General features: G+C 45.7%; 1 protein-coding gene across 1 annotated transcript; it reads left to right on the top strand.

The window, feature by feature from the left end:
• Positions 1-13601: 13601 nt before the first annotated feature.
• LOC135821702 (uncharacterized) lies at positions 13602-19614 on the top strand. The gene is made up of 3 exons (XM_065334698.1): positions 13602-13876; positions 18761-19198; positions 19490-19614. Exons 1-3 carry the CDS (start codon positions 13602-13604, stop codon positions 19509-19511), a joined length of 735 nt encoding a protein of 244 aa, XP_065190770.1. The 3' UTR covers positions 19512-19614.
• Positions 19615-21934: the final 2320 nt, after the last annotated feature.

Here is a 21934-nt window from a genome sequence, read left to right on the forward strand (position 1 = left end):
ACACAAGATATGACACCATGGCCAACCAGAGCCAAACCGACAGAACAAGCTGCCACTAAAACAATTTCAAACGAATAATGCTGTCCTTCTGGACACACAGATCAGGCTTATGAATACGTTGACAAACAGCTTCTAACACACTCAACTGCAACTTATAACCATGACGAGCACGGCACAAAACAGAAAAAGAAGAATCAGAATACACCTTGCAACAATCAGGACGAGATGCAAGATGCTTATACACTGATGACTTCCTACTAGAAACACACGCTCGCACCCACTCTTACTCACACAATCATTCTCGCTCTCACACTCACCGGAATCACTGGACTCACTGGCCGAATCCTCCTCAACGACGTCCTGCCTCGGAGCAATCAGGTCCGTCATCAGGTCAAAATTTTTTGTTCATCATTTTTTTCCATATCACATTTTTTCTTTCTTCCACGTTCTTCACTGCCTTCGTATCCACTCGTTTTTTGAAAACAATAAAAGCCTTTGTGAAATGTCGGTTCAGCTCGTTCTGTTGATCGCAATTCTAAAACTATTGTCGCCTCGACGCCTATTTACATTATTATTATTATTATTATTATTATTATTATTATTATTATTATTGTAAAAGAGAAAAGGACATATGGATACGAGTTTAGAGTAACTCTCCATCACTGTAACATGATACTATATACAGTCAGAAAGTGCAATAACTAGGCACAAAACTGACAGAGTACTGAGACATTCGACTTGACATTCGACAAGCTTCCCTTTCTTTACTTATCTTTGATATTTATGACCCACCCAAGTTGGGTGGTGTGCTGCTTTGCTGCTTCGAATTGTAGTTAGACCGCTTTGTCAAATATCGTACTGGTCTCGTCATCGTCCAGTAACAATCGACATTCTTTGTTCCGTTGGGACTGTGGCTTTTGCTCGTTTTCGTTGCGCTTGCCTTCCCCTCTTTGGTATTTCCATAACCTTGAACCTTCCAAGTTGGAAGGCTGTCGGTTAGCGCTACGGAGATGTGTTAAAGTTAGGTGTCAGGACGTCGAATGTCTCAGTACTCTGTCAGTTTTGTGCCTAGTTATTGCACTTTCTGACTGTATATAGTATCATGTTACAGTGATGGAGAGTTACTCTAAACTCGTATCCATATGTCCTTTTCTCTTTTACATTTATTTATGGCTCAACATCCGAGTTTCAAATTGCACACCTGATGAGCCGTCACGAACCATACGGCGAAACGTACGTCGTGTGAAACAACTTGTTTTGTAGTCAACTAGTCCATCACAATGTCATGCATGAGGAGTACTGTAGGAGTTTGGCTTTCGGCTTGTACAATTCGTTTTCGCAAAGCTTCCCTTTCTTTACTTATCTTTGATATTTATGACCCACCCAAGTTGGGTGGTGTGCTGCTTTGCTGCTTCGAATTGTAGTTAGACCGCTTTGTCAAATATCGTACTGGTCTCGTCATCGTCCAGTAACAATCGACATTCTTTGTTCCGTTGGGACTGTGGCTTTTGCTCGTTTTCGTTGCGCTTGCCTTCCCCTCTTTGGTATTTCCATAACCTTGAACCTTCCAAGTTGGAAGGCTGTCGGTTAGCGCTACGGAGATGTGTTAAAGTTAGGTGTCAGGACGTCGAATGTCTCAGTACTCTGTCAGTTTTGTGCCTAGTTATTGCACTTTCTGACTGTATATAGTATCATGTTACAGTGATGGAGAGTTACTCTAAACTCGTATCCATATGTCCTTTTCTCTTTTACATTTATTTATGGCTCAACATCCGAGTTTCAAATTATTATTATTATTATTATTATTATTATTTTCACTAGTTTGAGGGAAAGAGACAAACGGGAAAAGTCTGAAGAAAAAAATGACTTTCACCACCAGGACTCGAACCAGGGACCCTCGCTTGTAGCTAGCGATGCTCTAACCACTGAGCTATGGTGTAGTCGTCATCCCAGCAGAGACTGTTCAACATTTTCTTCAGACTTCGTAACTCACACTTCCTGTGAATCCACACAGGCGGGTGGGACGCAGCCCTCACTGTACCCACACACTTCATTATTATTACTATTATTATTAATATTATTTATGTAAACAGTTTCCTCTGAGACAAAAATGCGATAATACGCACTAAAAGACACACTTTAGGCACTTTACAAACACCTTGAAAGTTTTTGGTTTTACAAGTATACAAGTACACCTGATGAGGAAGGCTTGAAACTTGAAAGTATACTTGTGAAACCAAAAGCTTTCAAGATGTCCATTAAGAGTCGAAAGTGTGTCCTTTTACGTGTATCACTAATATGATTCACTGGTTGTGGGTGTCCGTGTATTGAACACACCTGACAGTACATAAAATACTGTTGAGGGGTATATCTCCTCACACAGATACACTAGCAAAGCGTAGCGAAATACAAAACTGCAGGCAGGTTTCTGAAGAATAATTATATTAAAGAGAAGTCTAAAGTCCTTCTCACACAGGAGAAATGAACGAAGAAAGGTGCTGAATTACTTATTTCCAGGGCCGGAAAAGGTTACTCAGAGCGTACATTTACAGTGCAATGCATGCAATAATAAACCTACAGTAGAAATGCCAAATAGCGACAACCCAGAGTACAGTATCCTACGCGACTGTGTGTGTGGTTTAACAAATAACTATTTAAAACTGCAACAACAAGAAGTGTCATGGACAGTTAAACAAAGCAAAGCAAAACAAAGTTCAAAAGAAATTGTATGTTTGTCACAATTACTCTGCAAACTAACAGTATAAAGCAGAATTCGTAGTACACAAAAAAACATGCAGTAGATCTGTGCCAGCTCTGTAGTTCGTCATCTGCTCTCTACAAACAGACATCAACCTTTGTAAGCAGGTGAATGTATTACCATTTCGTCCTCAATACCAGTATATGAGCATACGGTAGAACCACACCTTTTTTTTGGTTTGCGATGTAAAATACAACTTCAAACAAACAAACAAACAACCAGGAGCAAATATCGACGCCGCCTGTGTTCACAAAAATACAAAATAATATCATTGACATAATGTCCATGCTCCACTGCAAGCATCCTTGGAAGACTGAGTGCCTGCGGAAACAACATAGGCAGAGGGAAGTGTATATGCACCATGGTTAACATATAAACACAGGTCCTGGTTTCAATGCATCTCAGAGGTTTCCAGCAATCTCACAGATGAAAATTCCCATCAAAAATTGAGAACACGAAGTTCAGGATTTAGCTTACAGAACTTTGCTTACAGAAAGAAAATGTGTTGTCACTACCATTGTTTGATGTTACTCCTCGTCGAGGTGTTAACACTGTAACTTATTTGGCTCACTATGTTGTTCTTGAAAATGCCCTGATGATGCCCAATGGGCGAAATACTGGCAAACTTATTTAGTTGGTGCAGCTGAGAGCCTGTTGTCGGAATAGCGGTGTTTTGAAGTGCAAGAAATACGCTGCAATGGAGTTTGGGAATTCTGAAGAAACGCTATGTTGTTGTCACTATTATTATTTTCCCTTCGCGTTTTGTGTCGTTCTGAACTGTATAATTTTCCACCTTGTCACGATTGTTGCCTTCTCATTATCGTTACGCTATATAAGTTTTAGTCTTTCCATCTTGAGCCATTCCCTGTACAATCCTTGATGAGAAGGAACCGGAAACGTTCGGATACTTTGACAAGTGCCTTATTGTGACTGGATGTGTGTTTGCGTGGATACTTGCGACCCAAAATGATTATTATTTATATTATTATTATCTCCATTCTATTCACTCCTTTCGAAGGGGACAAGCCAGTCCCACCTGGAAGCTACAAGTAATTCCATGGGTTGGACAGCAAAAAGAAAGGGAAACATAAAGCTCTCCCGTAAAATTAACGAAGTTTTGACGACCTACCTAACAGCCTAAGGGCATGTTCGATTGGTAAGGATCGGGATCGGGATCCAGATCTCAGATCCTTCGGATCCTTCAGATTCAACTGAACACTTTATTTTGGACCTTGACTGTTGCCATGTTGACAATGGCGCTCACAAGTCACCCAAAAGGGTGAACGTCGTACTCATCGCGTGCTTCGTACCAAAAGTCAACAAGCTCTATCTCTATCCACGTGTGCGTACCACAATGTGTACAAAAATGATTTTACCCGCCATATACGCACAAAGATCACATTTGGATCCGTTGGATCCGGTCAACCCTGCTCCCCGAGGTGGGTTGACCGGATCCAAATCCGAAGGATCCGGATCCGGATTCGACCAATCGAAAGGGTGCGAATCCAGTGGATCCGGTGGATCGGGATCCCGATCCTACCAATCGAACATGCCCTAAGTGTGAATCTAATTTGCTTCTGCTTGCAAAGGTTGGGTTAGCTAGGGTCCATTCGACCAGCCATGTGATATCCGATGTGTCCACAGCAGATGCTGATTGTTCTGATGTTAGTTCTGATAAGTATGAGTCGTCTATTGCTAGTCATTTGTTTGATCATCCTGATTGTCGTGCTGTGTATTCAGATGATTATTTTTCGACTCTGTCACGTGTACGCAGTGCTTGATTGCTGAATGTTTTGGACGCCGTATACACCCACACAAAAAACCAACCTTTGCAAGCAGAAGCAAATTAAATTTACATTTAGGCTGTTAGGTAGGTCGTCCAAACCTCGTTAGTTATGTCCAGTGGTGTCTCTTGTTGTCGCACTACATGTCATGCTTATTGAATTTTCTCGCACTTGCAGATTGGGTCATTATTGCTATGTGCATAGGTCACGCATTTTCGCTGTTTACTTTAGCTATCTTCTTTTTCGCGCTGTTTTACCACCTCCTTACTGTACTTAATCCACTGTTCCTGTTCCTTTTCCCTTGCCTGTATTTCACATGATGAGAAGGCTTGAAAGTATACTTGTGAAAACAAAAACTTCAAGACGTTCGTAATGAGCCTGAAGTGTGTCCTTTTCATGAGTGTCATAAAGTGTCCGAACAAAAAATTTCCGTTCACATTAAAGCTTGTATAGAGAACGGCTCAAGTTGAAACGACAATTATTGAATTATTGCAAAGATGGTGGGATAACAACACACCTGACTAGGTGGAAGGTTATCAAGTTCAGAACTGCACAAATCTGGAAAAAATGCAGAAAGTAAAGTTGTTGTCTCTACAATCGTTTGGTGTTACTCCTCGTGGCTCACTATGTTGATAATAAGAAGAAAAGAGGACCAAAGACCTACAAGCTACGCTACAATATTCACTAAGACCACACGTTACTTTACAATCAGCTCATGAGATAACATTGCACCGCACTGACCACCGGTACTGACGTTCTCCGCCTAACTTGCAATCAGCTCTAATACATCTCGGAATTTTTATAGCCAAGCAGCTTGAGCCTCTTGTAAGAACAAAATAACATATTTTTGAGGCATCAACACAATTGCTTAAAACGAATGATATAATAATGATAATACAGACTCTGTATGATCAATGCAGGTTTGCTGGATGCGTGCCTCAGCCACCACTAGAAGTGCAGGGGACAAAGGCACGGCAGGAGCAAACACGTTCCTTGAGCCACGCAGGCACATGGCACCACAACGAAACAGGGCAAACCCAAAGTGGCAGCGCAGCAAGGAGATAACCTGCCCATATGGCTCCTTGCTCTTCTCAGCCAGGAGAGGAGATCTGTGAGAAAAGTGTATTAGCATCCTTGCTATAGCCACAGTTGGTTGGTCAAAGACCATGATTGAGATACGAGAGGTACCGGGTTCAAGTCCTGCCTGGGAGCGGTTTTTCCAGCCATGCTGTTACCCACAGTCAACTGGGAACTTGTGGCCAGGCACAAGGGGTACATGGATGCAGCTAATGGGGTCGTTTTCGGAACTTGTGACAGTGGTTGTGAGACGTATCCACTCAACCCCACCGTTAGGCGCTGCATCTGCCGCTAGGGTTTATCGGGTGTTAGCGGCCGTCGTGAGGTCCCTTCGGGAACGGACACGATAATTTATTTTACCTTTTATAGCCACCAGACGCAGAAAGCACAAGGGGCACGAAGTAGGCATGCTCCCAACTCGCATTATCGCTCCTCGTACTTCCAATGCTTTGCTTGTTCATGGCGTTTGTAGCTATCAGCGAAGGAGGCCGCACGACTCGAAGGCGCAAAGGTTGAACACCCGTACATCGATTAAGATGTGCTCGAATCAGCCACCCCTCACAACACGCCCCGTCCAGCCTGCTCCTCCGTGACAGCTATGCGATGGCGGGACGCCTCTCCGGTTACTGGCTGGAGGTGGGGTTCCACCATCACGTTGTGAGGGACATGCCTCAAAGCTCTGGCGGTGATGTCCCTCACCTCGCTATGGCGCAGCGTCGGGAAGCCACCAAACGTGCACAACAGGACAAGACTGACATATCAGCGTCTTGCTGCAAACGGAAAGGCTTGAGAGCAGAGGCGGTGTCCAGCCGTACCGGAGGCACAGGCCCTCCCTGAAGTCTCCCTTGCTGAGGGTGAAATCATGGCGGCTGAGGGTGTGACAGGTCCGCCAGCTGGATGCACCCTTTTCTGAGACCAGGTCAAGAACAGGGGCCAGCTCTCGGCGATCCGAGCGAAGTGTGTCAGATATGGACTTGGCCGCGCTCCCCTTCTCGGCAAGAACCGTCGCCTTGACCGTCCAGAGCTGAGTCAGAGAGTCTTTGAGAATTTTGTTTTCCTCCAGAAAACAGTTCTTGGGACCTTACTTGACCTCTTGAAGGTGATACAGGGCAGAAAAGTAGTCTACAAGTGCCCCAAACACCGCTTTCAAAATACTTTGAAATAGAAAATGACAGTTTTCGCACAGTCTGACACAAAGAGACAAACTATTACTTAGTGGCTTTTGTGGCGGAGCACAATACAACGGAACTAAAGATGTTGACACCGACTTGAGCATGTCAACGACATCAGTTCAAAGGCATGGCCCAAGTTCTTCCTGGAAAACAAAACGATGCGCTGGGCGGCGTTGCACTTGCATACTCTTTCGATTCTGGAAGTGACACTTTCGATCGTCGCCTGCGTTTCCGAGACTGCGTCAGACGCCTCATGAGAGTGAACGCAAGTAACGTCGTAAGGCAGCCGGTTCGCTGCCTACATGATTATGTACTAGCCCACAACTTGTGCCTCTTCGCTACTGGAGACGACGGGGACGATTCAGCTTCGCTGTCGACATCAACATCTATGAGATCCCAACAAATTGTCAGCGTCGCTCTGCAGACCCGCCGCCACGGACTTGCAGACACCTGAACAAACCTGGGCCATGCACAGCGATCGTCTGGCCCTGCGAGCTGCTCTAGTATCACTAGATGCGGACATTGTCAGTCTTTGCTCGCCAGCTACTTGAAGTAGAACGCCAAACAAGTGTTTGAACAAAATCTGAGAAGATGATCGCCACATCATGAATCATTTGAATGAAGTGCAGAGTGAACGCGCTCCAAAAACATTTTTTTTCATTTCGTCATTTCCCAACTTTTTTTTACGAAACCCCAAAGACATGTTTTAGCTGATCGCGGCCCATATGCTGATATCCTTTGCAAAGGTGCTTCCCTCTTGGATGCACATGGCTTTTTCTCCTACATATCGGCGCACGTGAGTAAAGATGAACCCAAGATCTTTGGTCGGAGGAGTAACCTTTGCCCCGCCCCAACTTCCATCCAATACGCCACTGTCCCAGCTGCATCTGATGTTTCTGTTGTATTCAGTAAAATGAAATAAAATAAAATAATCATAGTAACTCGAGTCCGCCAATGCGCCCGGATGTGTGGTATTCCCCAATAATTAGGTCAAAGTTCACACGTTTGCAGTACCACCGGCTGTACAATTGTGTTTAAGGACTCAACATATTTAGGAAGTTTTGTTTATGTCAGGCCACAACCATGCTTGATATACCAAGGTGGCAGATGCAGCGCCTAGCGGCGAGGGTGAGGTCGCAAGTCTTACAAACCTCGTTAGCTGCATTCATGTTATCCTCACTCAGAGTAGTGAATACACAGTTGACCATGCTGGTCACCGCAGTTCATTGTATGTGGAGAGATTCACGCATGCATCACAGCATTTGTTTGCTCAGTAGACACTCCCTGGAAAACCAGCTCAGGTCTCGAACTCAGGACCATGTGATTCCCATCCCAGCCCACAACCACTCGTCCAAAGTGCTGGTCTTACATTGGGCTCTTTCGATTACACGTTTACAATAATCTGGATCTGGGTTTTTTAATTTTCGAATGACCAGAATGTACGGATTGCGGCAATGTAAGCGAACAACTGGAATTCACGACTCATTCCCAAGCCGTGAAAGCAGGCGGCCTGATTTCGGAGGATCGTCCAGTAAATACAGGTGTACCACAAGGGTCTGTTCTTGGCCCCCTGCTTTTCTTGATGTACGTGAATGATTTGCCATCCGTTACTCCTGGCCTCTCGCTTTATGCAGATGACACCGCCCTTCACCGCTCAGCCTCCACCGAGCATGAACTAACGGTATCGCTCCAGCAGGGCATCGATGACGTGGTAAACTGGATGAAGATCTGGAAACTACTGCCCAATGTCCAGAAGACAAAAGTGTTGTATATTTCTGCACGTCCACCATCTGCACCGTTGACGTTTCCGAACTGCACCCAGGCCCTGGAAGTTGTAACTTCTCTCCGGCACCTGGGAATCATTCTTGACTCGAAGCTATCATGGTCCGAACATGCTGACCATATTTGCCTTAAAGCATCCAGAATTTTAGGAACTCTGAAGCCTCACTGCTGTTATCTGCCTCACGACTGTAGATCTCTGTTTTTCTCTTTGTATATTTGTCCGATCGTCGACTACTGTGACGTAGCGTGGTGTGGGTTATCAACCACGATATCAGACAAGCTCGAAGTTTGCCAACGAAAATTATTTTAAATGCTATTTTGCTTGCCCCGTGATTTCTCCTCTGCACAACTCTATGTTCTCGCTCGTGCTTGCCCCCTTTCTATTTGACGCAGTCTCCACAGCAGCATGCTAATTCAAAAGATAAAACTCGAGAAAGTACCAAGGTATCTTTTTCCCTATGACTGGTTTGTGCGGAGCCGTTCAACCAGGGCACAAGTCTCGCAACCTGTAGCTTGCACTGTCCAGTTTACAAAATCCCCTTTGTTTCATCCCTATTCTGACTGGCTCAAGCTATCAAGCCTCGCCCACCACTGCCACAGCATGTCTCAGTTTCGCCAAGTTGTTTGTACTGAGTTGCGTTTTCCTGCAGCACTCACGCGTGTTTAGCTAAACAATGTAATTTCCGGCTATCTCACTTAATTAGCTGAGCTTTGTTTTCCTCCCTGTTCCTTTCTTGGCTGAGCTTTGTTTTCCTCCCTGTTCCTTTCTTTCCATTGTTTTCTTGTCTTCTTTTGTACTTTTACCATGGCTGGTTATCGCCCTCATCTCTGGGGTTGCTCCCCACATTAGCAATGCGTGCACATGCTACGAGATTGAGTTTAATAATAATTATAATAATAATTTTGTTCGTGTCATGTTGCAAACGAAATTGGTCCTAAAAAGAGATAACGTACAACCTCGCGCGCATGTGCACCTGTAGTGACTTCGTACATGCATTTTGTATATGAAATTATTTTCGTAAAACATTGTCTCTGTATATATTTTCGTATGGAAAGAAATGAACTTTCTCTTTGGCCACAACTTCGTTGTGGTGTGGTTGGCCATTGTAACCATCATGGTTGACATAAAGCACCATAATAATGGTGACCCCTGACACTGCACTGAGTCGGAGTTGTTAGTGCTTGATGGATGGCATGGAGTAGGCCTTCGACCTCCTCTGCCCACCATCCACCATCCGCTGATCCGCCAATCAGCCAAGATCTCCCAGAGTAAGCAACCGCCTCTGACAAGATCAAGCTCCGTCCTACTCTGTCACGCATACGTTTCCCTTTTTCTTTTCTCCACTTTCTTTCTCTAGACTGCGTTTGAAACGTACTTCCACCTCTGTCACGCATGTTTCCTTTTTCCCTTGCCTGCATTTTTCTACCTTGTTTCAGACCTTGTGTTTACGTAATACACAACGGTATTAGACGTGCAGTTCATTTCTTCACTTTGTGTACTTTTCTTTTCCGTCTTTCCGGTTTGTACACGTCGCTCACTCTTTCTTTTTCCTTTCTAAGATCTTTTCCATTTGGCGTTCTTCAGCAACTGCTCTCGGCTTCATCTTGGGTGGGGGTGTAATGTACTGACCTCGTAAAATGCATTTTGTGTACATAAATCATTTCTCGTTAAAATGGCCTTTGAATTATTATTATTATTATTATCGCATCAGTGCCACTACACAATCTGAGTCCCAATTCTAGGGCCAAGTTTCGACATGCTGCTGGGGTGTTGGATGGACATACTTTTTATAATATTGCATAAGGAAGTTGGGATAGATGAGAGATGTGACTTCCGGCTGTGGCGGTAAAAGTAGGACCTTTGTTTTGGTATTTTACTTCGAGACTAGTGAAAAATGTTAAAAGCAGGTCAGAAAGTCTCTTCTTCGTTTGTTCTCCTGTGCAATCTTAAAGCAAGAATCATTGTAATCGAGTGAAAAAGAGAAAAGAGAAAAGTAGCCCAACTAGACTACAGTATACTCACTACCTTTGCCCGGGCAAACACCCTGAATCATGGAATCTCCATATCCCTACCGCATACATGCCAACCTGGACTCTTGACTTCCCTGAACAACGAGGCTGAATTCCCTTGATTATTTTCGTTTTCCCTGGACACCAATTTGTTTAGTGCATTCATCATTAGCAGATATATTGTCATGACTACTTCTCAATCAAACGGGATGTCATTGCATTGAGCAGTAACTGCACTAGTAAACTTTCGGTTGACTACTGTTATCCGGCGATCCATTGCAGTTCCACGTGGATGTTTAAACTTTTTGTCAGTACACTTAGACACGATCTCAAGTTTTAATATACACTGAAAATGTATCATAAAAAAGAGAACTTCGATTTCAAAAGTTCCATCTCAATCCCTGGACTTTCGCAGGACATCCCGGGACCCCGGAACAAACACCCTATTCACTGGACTGTCCCGGAAAACCCTGGACGGTTGGCACGTATGCTACCGCATATAAGATGCACAGATACGTAAAAGAAAACAGAGTGCCGGCCGAGATAGTCAAATCAATGGTCACAGGGCTTGTCCGTGCAGTTTGACAGGCCAGCTGATTCTCGGCTGTCTAGAAGTAGCTCATCTTTTTAATTAGCTACATACGTACCTAGATTCCAGTTTAACACACACGCAAGAGACAGAAGTCCTCCGACAAGTAAGTCATCTGATGCTCCAACAGGGGTTAAGATTTTTTAACTATTGAACATTCACTGCATGATGAACTAAAATGAGGAGAACTCGACACAATGGTACATATCCAGCAGGACGGAGTGGGTGGGACCTGTGAAGCTCCGCCGACCAAGGGTCTGGACATCACAGCTGCACATGTTCACCAAAGGAAACGAATCGGGGAGTGGAAGTGCAGGGAGCAGGAGAGCAAAAACCCTAGGGGTAGGAAAGAGATTAGGGAGGGGAGGAACCAGGAAACTTGTTAGTTTTCCGAGTTATTCCAAGATAAGATGTAACAGGTAGATCTTTTTCTGGTAAGTTGGAGATGGCTAAGATGAGTAAGGACTTCACATTCCCTCTCCAAATACAGGCCGGAAATGCAGTGTCCAATGAATTGGTCGATAGGTCACCAGCTTTATCAATACTATCTGTGGCAAGCCAAGATTTGTGCTTTGTGTTTATATCTCCTACGAATAGAATGGAGAGTTATTATTTCAGAGACCTATACAGGGCTCGTATTCTTGGCAGAAACGCATACGGATTTGTGTTTGGAGGACGGTAGCAGCAGTCAACTGTACGTGATACGTAAGTCGGCACTGGACAGCAGTGCTTACCTGTATAAGATAAGACGTGGTCAGCAGAGACACTGTGCTGCTCCGGGAAGCTGGTGTAGCCCATGCTCTAGGTAACCTTTTCAGCAGGAAATGTGACTGTGTTGGCCCGCAACTCCGTTGATGATACCTTTCTCAATGGGTCCTGTGCTCCATTGTCTGCAACGAGCTCTCCGGCCTACAAGTCCGGTGCAGTAACCCTCTCCGACTTGCTGGAGTGCTAGAAGTATTGTCTATAACGTTAGGGCGGAGCTGAATAAAAATGCCTCCCTTTCTCTCCGGGAAACACTCTATATTATACCAGTAACCAACTGAGAGTTGTGAATGGGGCGCATTATTCCCTACCCCCACCCCTTCTGACGACGTATTCCGTACCTTGCATAGAAAAAATGCTACATAAAGTGATCACATGTACTCTCTCCATAAACTCATGGAACGTCTTACCTCCATTTTAGAGCAAATCAGGATTCATTGTTTCAGTAGCATCCTTAGAGAAATATTTTTCCTACATCACATGTGAACCAAGTACACAGAAAATGATGGAACTCAGACTGACTAAAACTGGAAGAGACCTACTTAGCTTTCGCGACAACAAAATGCATCCAAGTTACGGAATCACCAGAAAACTCTAAAACAGCACCATAATGAGAGGCAACGAAATGATGGTTAAAGTACACATGGCGGTAAATTCATGTGATTGTGTGGGCAGGAGTGTTTGTACATGCAGGCACGCTTTCACTTCCGTTTTATTATAGTTACGCTACCAGCCCTGAGACATCATGGGAATAATCCCTGCCTTCGCAGAAACTCGAATGAAGCCGCCACGAATCTTCACTTGCTGAACAACAGCCCAACATGACGAAGGGATCCAGGGACACCTGAGTAAGTCCTAAATGAGCATCTAAATCCGAAAAAGGGGCTTATGTCGTTTCACGCAGTGCTGAGAAATATGCATGTGAAAGTGAAGTTTTCCGCATAAAGCGATGGATAATTCATTTATTGAAACACCCGCAGCTCTGTGAAGGCTTAGGGTGCATATTTTGGACCTAGGTCTTTACAGAGTGATCTGCTTCGATACAGCAATGCCATGGAAAGATACCTCAACATGCTCAAAAATGACATAAGCCCACTTTTTCGGATCTAGCTGCTCAAATAAGAGCCACTACTAATGGAACAAAAGCAATATGAGCCGTCAGATGCAAAAAGGGTGCTTATGGCATCACACAGCAAATCGAGTAAAGTGCGTCAGAGTGACAGGCTGTCATGTACCTGTCATGTGCATCAGTGAATATTGACGCGACGTCATTTTTCGATCGTTGCAGTGTGAGTGTGCATCCTACAGTGCTGGTATGTACACTAGCGCACCGCTGAGACTCCCCGCTTTCCGTAGATACTTCAACCGGCCTGATACGGCAAAGCACGGCGGAGCTCCATACAACAGAAACTGCCTTTTTTTGGTGGCGCGAGCTCCGTTCTAATTATGAACGAAATAATTATTTTGTCTCCTGACCTGCTTGACTTCTCTGTTCTATTACAAATTTACTTTACTGTGGATGAGGCTTTAGCCAAAGCTCTTCAGGACATGGATGTAGAATCTTTTGGCGACTCACTCAGAGTGCGAGCCAGACGAGGTATTTGACCCGAGCGAAAGTGCAGCACCCGAAAACAGCGATGCAATTTCTGATGAAGAAGAGGACAATGCAGAACCAATCGAAATCAACGTTGCTGAAGTTACGGAGCTCTTTTTTGGCGGCTCATCTTCCCAGGAGCAAGCGTGTGCTTGTGCGGCAACAGCAGCAGCAACAGCAGCTCCTGTGTAACCAATTCCTGCGTGGCAATGCCGAGATGAGTGACTCAAACAATTTAGTCAGCTCGAATTACGGAGAGCAGGTTGAATCTTATGGAGATGGAGAAGTAGCAGAAGAAATGCAATCTTACTGGAACTTATTGAAAGTGGAAGATACCCAGCTGAAGTAAACTCCAAGGGTAAAAAGAGACGGAGGCAATCATTTAGCTATTCATTTGCTGGTAAGGAGGAACAACAATAATTCTTGCTGTAAATAGGGCGTGATATTTAATGCTGATCCATTTATGGCGTGAAATCACTGTACTCGCTTGATTAGCCTGTGGGGCACTATTCTTTCAAAGTCCATCACCGACGGGGCACTGCTCAAGCGGTGTACTACAGTGTACATGCATTTTGTTTTATGTTGGTACATTCACATCATCCACCATAAAAGAAGTAAAAAAGAGAGTCGAAAGTTAACAACCTCAATATTAGAGTGCACTCGGATGCCTTTCTCCCCTCATGTTATTTCTATAACTTAGAACCTTCCAAGTTGGAAGGCTGTTGCAGTGCGCATCCAAGATGTGCTAGAGCTGTTAACCAGTTAGTTGTAAAACATCAGTACCATTGGTCAGTGTCGTGCAATGTTATCGCATGAGCTGACTGTTTAGTAACTGGTGGTGTTAGTGGACAGTATAGCGTAACATGCAGTTCCTTGGTCCTTTCTCTTTTGTATAAATTACCTCAAAACAAGTATAATCTATCACAACTCAACAGAACCTGCACGAGGAATTACGATTTTGATCCTAAATCCACATGGACAATTACTTGGACAAGGTCATTAGCAAAACAACGCCAAATCTGTACATGTCGGCTTGACCACAATGCCAAGTAGGGAGCACCATGCAAGAGTGCGCATTATGTTTTCAATGGCTCTTAGAGACAGGCATACTGTTTGAGAGAGGGCACAATTCGAGATACGGATTTCCCATAATTATATTCTCTATTTTTAAGCACAGGTCTCCACTACTAGCACAGTCTCTAATACTAGCACACTGTGAGCACCGTTCGAAACATAATATACACAGTCTCTATTATTAGTCTTGTTGGAAATCAATGCTGTATGCATGATATGTAGCATGTATTACTTCTTGCTCTGCATGGATGTACAGTCAACTTCGCTAATAACGGCAGCGGATATAACGACAATTCGCGAATAACAACAGAATTTCCATGCCCAGAGCAAAGTCCTATCCAACTGTAATACATATAAAGAGACTTCGGGTATAATGACACTTCGCGAATAAGGACACTTTTCTGATGCCCCGCCGTGTGTGGTTATATGCGAAGTTGACTGTATTGGTTGAAACAAATGTAAGCACTGTCTCCAATATAAGCGCTTTCTCCTATATATGCACATGGTAGAGAGGTATTGAAGAATACAAGCACAGCGCTTATCGTGCAAGCACGTCAAAACCTATCGCACAGAACAGGTCCAAGTAGCACAATATCTAGCTAACAAGGTCGACGATGCATACAGGTATTAGGAAATTATCTCAGATACAGCAATGCTGACTGGTTTATTTCACACACCGGACCACTGATGTAGGCCATATATCATCAATGACTTAAGAGAGCATGTCTGAGAATACCAAAGTATGTGTGCAAGTGGATCTCTCCGATTTCGCTCAAAATTTGCAGGTAGGTTCCCTTTGGGGTGTGGATCGATTATGCAAAGCCCTTGAAAAAGTTTCTGAAGGGAACCTTGAAATTTGCATACCCCTCAAAAATGGCCGAAATATCACATTATTTATGGGTCTAGAAACGAGTCACGCCACAGCGTATACGAACAAGCTATGAACAAAACTCCATCAAGCCAACATTGCCTCACCTTAGAAGAGTTCCTGGAGCAGTACCGCTTAGCCACGCCAGCATCCCAGAAGACGAGGTCCATCACCCCCTGACGCCACAAATGATCGTCTTGAAAATAGCCAATTTACAAGCGCTGGCAAAACAGCCAGCTACGTCCTCAATTAGCCAGATCTATACACCGGCAGATAGTAGAACACCTCTTCTAGCGCTGAGGACATGTCCCCCATCTTCCTTTTGGGGTTTTCTTGAAATAAACTTTTTTGAATTTTTCCACTCGACCCTGCTGAAATACGGCCAAAGTCATACCTGCGCAGGAAAGCTCGCCACTCCGCGACGTCTCCTCAGCAATTTCTACTCCAACACTACTCCCAAGGCCGCAGAACAACGTGTAGTGTTGACTCTGACAAGGAAAAGCAGCGGTGATCACTTGTCACTCCAAACGACAAGCTTCTCCTTGCGCCACCAATAATTTTTTGTGCGACTGTTGCTGCAAAAGTGACTGAAGGCCTGAGCGCAGTTTTTGAATTTTATTGCAAAATGCACGGTGAGATCGCGTGCTCTGTGACGTAGGATGACGCTTCCTGCATCACGTTACGCGGCCATCGATCGCGAATGTGCCTGGAACGCTACTCGGAACAGACCATGATGGCAGAGGTAAGATGAGCTTCATTTCCTGCTTGAACTGCTGAGAACCCCCACAAACTGTCCTAGGAGTGTTGCAATGGCAGCAAGCCGTTGGAATATGCCCCGTACAGCATGGAGAGTTATTCGTCTTTCACACTTACCTCCTGCAATCCCGAACATAGTCCAACAGTAAAAGTCCCTTGTTTTCATGTCGATGCTCGCCAAAAGCGACTAGCTCGGTCCCTTTGTGTTGACTGGCACGCGAGCAGCACTGGCTGCACGCACTTGTCGCGTGAACTGCATGAGAGATTTCTTACGTCATAAAGAATGTGATTTCATCATCATTTTGACTGGTCTTCGACCTACATGGTCAGGGAAAGTCCCGGTTCGTAGGCCTACAACACGGTCAGCGTGTTCTTGAGCGCCGTAACCATGGTAACAACACAAGTGTGATCACTTCCAGACCAACGGGCGTTCAAGGCGAGTAACAAGCGCACTTGACAAAGGTGACTCTGAAATCGCGTGAGCCGTGGGCCACGCGACTTGGCATTCTTGCGTCACAAGGCACCTGATTTCACCGTGCATCTTGCAATAAAATTCAAAAACTGCGCTCAGGCCTTCAGTCACTTTTGCAGCCACAGTCGCACAAAAAAATATTGGTGGCGCAGGAGAAGCTTGTCGTTTGGAGTGACAAGTGATCACCGCTGCTTTTCCTTGTCAGAGTCAACACTACACGTTGTTCTGCGGCCTTGGGAGTAGTGTTGGAGTAGAAATTGCTGAGGAGACGTCGCGGAGTGGCGAGCTTTCCTGCGCAGGTATGACTTTGGCCGTATTTCAGCATGGTCGAGTGGAAAAATTCAAAAAAGTTTATTTCAAGAAAACCCCAAAAGGAAGATGGGGGACATGTCCTCAGCGCTAGAAGAGGTGTTCTACTATCTGCCGGTGTATAGATCTGGCCAATTGAGGACGTAGCTGGCTGTTTTGCCAGCGCTTGTAAATTGGCTATTTTCAAGACGATCATTTGTGGCGTCAGGGGGTGATGGACCTCGTCTTCTGGGATGCTGGCGTGGCTAAGCGGTACTGCTCCAGGAACTCTTCTAAGGTGAGGCAATGTTGGCTTGATGGAGTTTTGTTCATAGCTTGTTCGTATACGCTGTGGCGTGACTCGTTTCTAGACCCATAAATAATGTGATATTTCGGCCATTTTTGAGGGGTATGCAAATTTCAAGGTTCCCTTCAGAAACTTTTTCAAGGGCTTTGCATAATCGATCCACACCCCAAAGGGAACCTACCTGCAAATTTTGAGGGAAATCGGAGAGATCCACTTGCACACATACTTTGGTATTCTCAGACATGCTCTCTTAAAGGGGAAGTTAAGGCAAAAATTAAAATTTCACCAGTTGTAGTCTTCGGGGTGCTGAGTCGAATGGTCGTGGTCCGCATGGCTGTTTCCACTTGGCCATCTAACAATATGGCGGCTTTTGCGCCGTTTTTGACAAATCCCAACGGTATTTTATAATACGAAGCGAATTATTACATTTTCACATCGAAACCATGACGAACCGAATTTTTGTACTTGCTGACACGCGCGTCAGACGCGTCCTCGATCGCCTCCAAAAAATTTTGTGAGGAAAGAGATTGAGATGAGAACAAAGGAAACAATCTGAATTATTTTGAGAGTAGAGAAAGCTAAAAGAGCTCGATGGAAGGCCGAGAATTTCAGATAGGCCAGCAAACAAGATGCAGAGATACACTAACTTTACTGTGAGGATTTCCTCTTCCTGCTGACTGGACGGAGCGACTCGTGTTGTGGGAGAGTTGCAATCAAATGCGTCTGTGCAACAGACTTGAGGCGCTCCAAGGGATTGCGGATGGCCTCGTGGTGTCTCCTTAGCTCGTTGAAGCGGGCGTGAATGCTCTCACTCCCTTGCTCTGCGAGGAGACCAAGACCAACGCCTCGCCGTCGGATGGACGGCACGACATGCACCTCCAACATGTGCAATTTCGGCGTGATGTGGCCGAGCTTTTTGCTGACGACGATATCTCGGCATGCAGTCATAAATGTCTCCACCAAGCCTTCTAGCTTGGATATGGTGGCCTCGTCCACAGGCCTGCAGTGGCTGAAGAGGGCAGTGCACTCGCCATACAGGGACATCAGGTGCTGGTAATCCTCATGAATTCGATTTGCCTCTGGGAGCAGCAGAGCAGCAGCGGCGCACGAGAAGCTACTGCAGATAAATGTGCTGGGGTTATTTCAGTTGTCACTGCTGGCTGAAGAGCTATGTGCACATGGTTGCCCACAAAAGCACCTCCATGGTATGCTTGCCTATCGATTCCATTGCGCTGGACAACTGGCTCGATGCTTGCTCAACATGGCCCCTCACACTTTTTGTTCTGTTTTATTGCGGCCATTTGGTCGGTGAGTGACTGTCTCCACGCAAGCAATACAGTACGGCGTGCATCACCATTCTTCCACTGGTCTTGTAGGTGTTGTGTCACGCCCTCCACTGTGGCAGCAGGTATCAAGCTGAGAAAAGAGAACAGTGTACTGGACTTGCTGCTGCACTACATGTAGTTGTTGGGTAACTGCAGAAATCTCCTCATCCAATGGCTGCAAGGATGACAGTGGCAGCAGGAACGCCTGCAGGAGCGACAGTGGCTGCAGGAGCAGCTGCAGGGACGGCAGTGGCAGCAAGGACGGCAGTGGCAGCAAGGACGGCAGTGGCAGCAGGAACGGCTGCAAGGACGGCTGCAGGGACGGCAGCAGGAACGACTGCAGGGACGGCTGCAGGGATGGCAGTGGCAGCAGGAACGACGGCAGTGGCAGCAGAAACAGCGGCGGTGTCTGCTGTAGTAGCAACGGCGGCAGGAACGGCGGTGTCTGCAGCAGCTGTTCTTCTGGCAAGCTCAATGTCGAGGGCTTTGAGCTCAGCCTGAAAAGCAGTCAGCATCCATGGGAAAATACCCAGATCCAGATGAAGAGCCGCGATAACAACATTCTCCTCGGGAATAGGTAAGATCACTGGACGTATGCTGTTGTTGTAGTTCTTTGCATTCTTTAGATTTGAGCCACTGTTCGTGAATCCAGTGAAATCGTTGTACAGAGTTTCTAGTGTTCTGCTGGTAGAATCGGCATCTGGGTTTAGGGCTGGTGGAATGTCCATATTCTTCTTCTGACATAGACAGTGTAAGCATGGTCGGTGCCACTGGACCCCGACAAACCATATGCTTTCGTTTGATATTCGTAGTCGCCAAAGAAAAACAATTTGAACGACTTGTTCTTCCATGTTGCTGTTGTTTGCAGATCTCTGACCTCGTCACGATAGACTCCTAGCGCGGTTTCAAGGTTCGATGGCGTGTCTTGTGCCTCGAAGATGCAAATCGGGATAGTGTTGAGGAGTGAATTCGGCCGCTGCACATTCACGATCTGCAGGACAAACTTGAAAGATCCTCCGCCGTGATCACCACCGAGTTTGATCCACAGTGGACGGACCAGTTCGCAAGCAGTTGACAGAACAGGTCGCTTGGCTTTGCCAGTTCTGAAGCACGCAGGGTATGTTGGCAGGCTGGACACTGCGCACCGTTAGTTAACGTGTGGCATATGCATTTCGTGCAAAATACTCTAGAACAGCATGGTGACCGAACACCATTGCTCGGCATGCTGCGGCAGATCATGCATTGTACTGTGGCTGCTGCACTGCTGTCGGCAAATCTTGACATAGTCAAATTGCACTCTGCTTCATAATCAGGTGCAGATATGTCATACGCCTCACTTTCAGGTATATCCATGCTATTGCTAGATGCATAGGGTTTACCGGGTGTTAGCGGCCGTCGTGAGTTCCCTTCGGGAACGGACACGATAATTTACTTTTTACTTTTATTGCTAGATGCACATGCACTGCTACTGCTTGATGTCATTTTTGCTGCATGCTCCGCTTGCTGTTTTTATCCGTTTGCTTGGTCGGCCACCCTTCGATTTTTCTTGAAACTTGGTGCAGACCCTGCGAATCACAGGTTCAGGTCTTTTCTAACTAAATGTTGCCCCTTGTCCACAACCACCGCCACTGGGATTGAACTTCTCTGTGCTCTGTGATCTCTTCAGCACTCTTTGGCAAAGAGCACAGATATATGTTGGGTGAATGGTAGGGTCGTCATTACAAACATCAATACTGAATACGTTTTTCATCGTTTCAGTGTAGTCAGACACTGGATATCTCGTCTGTTGGGAGCACGCAGTAAATTTTGCGCCTCCAACACGGCATAGATGCTGTAAATGCGCTGCATGGTGCTCCATGTCGTGCGATGCGTCGCACATGTGCATATCTCTCACTGGAAACAGAGAAAAGTAAAGGCCCATCGTATTTTTGATTTCACCATCGTATTCAAAAGAACTTGCGAAAATATAACGGACAACTACCCGAGGATGCGAGGAAAACCTCGAGTGGTGACTGAATAACTCCAGAAGACGTACCACGAGCGTGATGAAGGTAGCTAACAATATACTGACAGCAATTTCAGTCGATAATTCCACTGCGCCAAAACAGAAAGCAACTTCCTTCTCCTTCGTCCGATCAAGGAATGTTTGGTACCAAAATGTTGCTGTGCGCGTCAGCTTTCCACTCCCGCGGATTTAGTATCAAAAATGTGGGGCTAGCGGCGGTAAATCGCGGAAGAATGATAGCAACTCACCTTAATCTCAACGTAAAAATGATTAATCTTTGATTTTTTGCAAAAATCAGCGGGTACCCCCCGCCATGTTAGATGGCCAAAAATCGCTGGCTGAAACAGCCGTGTCCGAGGAAGCTGAGACGCTCCCTTCCTACTTGAATCCCAATCGAACTCGCGCACTTCCACCGAAACTGGGTGACTGCGCCCTACTAGATGGGGATTTGTATGCAAAATGTCACTAAAAGCGCCATTTCGTTCTTATAAAAGCACGGATGACCGCGATTGGCCCATATGTTGTAGTCTTTTGGACGCTGCGTCGACTGGTTTTGGTCCGAAAAGGCTGCGATGCAGCATTCCTCCTTTATTCCCAATCGAACATGGTTGAACAAGTGGTCACGTGCTCCTGCGTACGCCAGTCACCTGGCCACCGTGCCTGCAGGGTACAACTTACTAGCCTGTTTGACCTTTTTTGGGTGCAGTCCTGTCACTCGAGTTGAACCTTGGTGTGAAAGTTGTCGCCTGCTGGCGTGATGACCAGGTGATTTGGGCACCCAGGAGCACGTGACCGCTTGTTCAAGCATGTTCGATTGGGAATAAAGGAGGAACGCTGCATCGCAGCCTTTTCGGACCAAAACCAGTCGACGCAGCGTCCAAAAGACTACAACATATGGGCCAGTCGCGGTCATCCGTGCTTTTCTAAGAACGAAATGGCGCTTTTAGTGACATTTTGCATACAAATCCCCATCTAGTAGGGCGCAGTCACCCAGTTTCGGTGGAAGTGCGCGAGTTCGATTGGAATTCAAGTAGGAAGGGAGCGTCTCAGCTTCCTCGGACCACGACCATTCGACTCAGCACCCCGAAGACTACAACTGGTGAAATTTTAATTTTTGCCTTAACTTCCCCTTTAACGCCGCAAGTGTTAATTAAAAAAGAGACATGGACGGAGTAATGCAGTAACTTGCACATACCTCAATCCACGAGACTTTCTCCTTGCCAGGGTTAACACAACACCGCCAAACACTGCAACTGCCAATAAGCTTCCAATGACAATTCCTGCCAGTGCCCCAGTGCTCAATTGGGA

Source organism: Sycon ciliatum, chromosome 7 (assembly GCF_964019385.1).
Source record: "Sycon ciliatum chromosome 7, ocSycCili1.1, whole genome shotgun sequence".
Taxonomy (NCBI): domain Eukaryota; kingdom Metazoa; phylum Porifera; class Calcarea; order Leucosolenida; family Sycettidae; genus Sycon; species Sycon ciliatum.

Excerpts from the sequence above, each read along its gene's own strand:
- LOC135821702 (XM_065334698.1), top strand. The coding sequence starts at position 13,602 with ATGCAGAACCAATCGAAATCAACGTTGCTGAAGTTACGGAGCTCTTTT. Across the intron at positions 13,877-18,760 it reads GTGGAAGATACCCAGCTGAA|TTGTTGGGTAACTGCAGAAA; the intron begins GTAAACTCCAAG and ends CACTACATGTAG. Across the intron at positions 19,199-19,489 it reads AACATTCTCCTCGGGAATAG|ATCTCTGACCTCGTCACGAT; the intron begins GTAAGATCACTG and ends TGTTGTTTGCAG.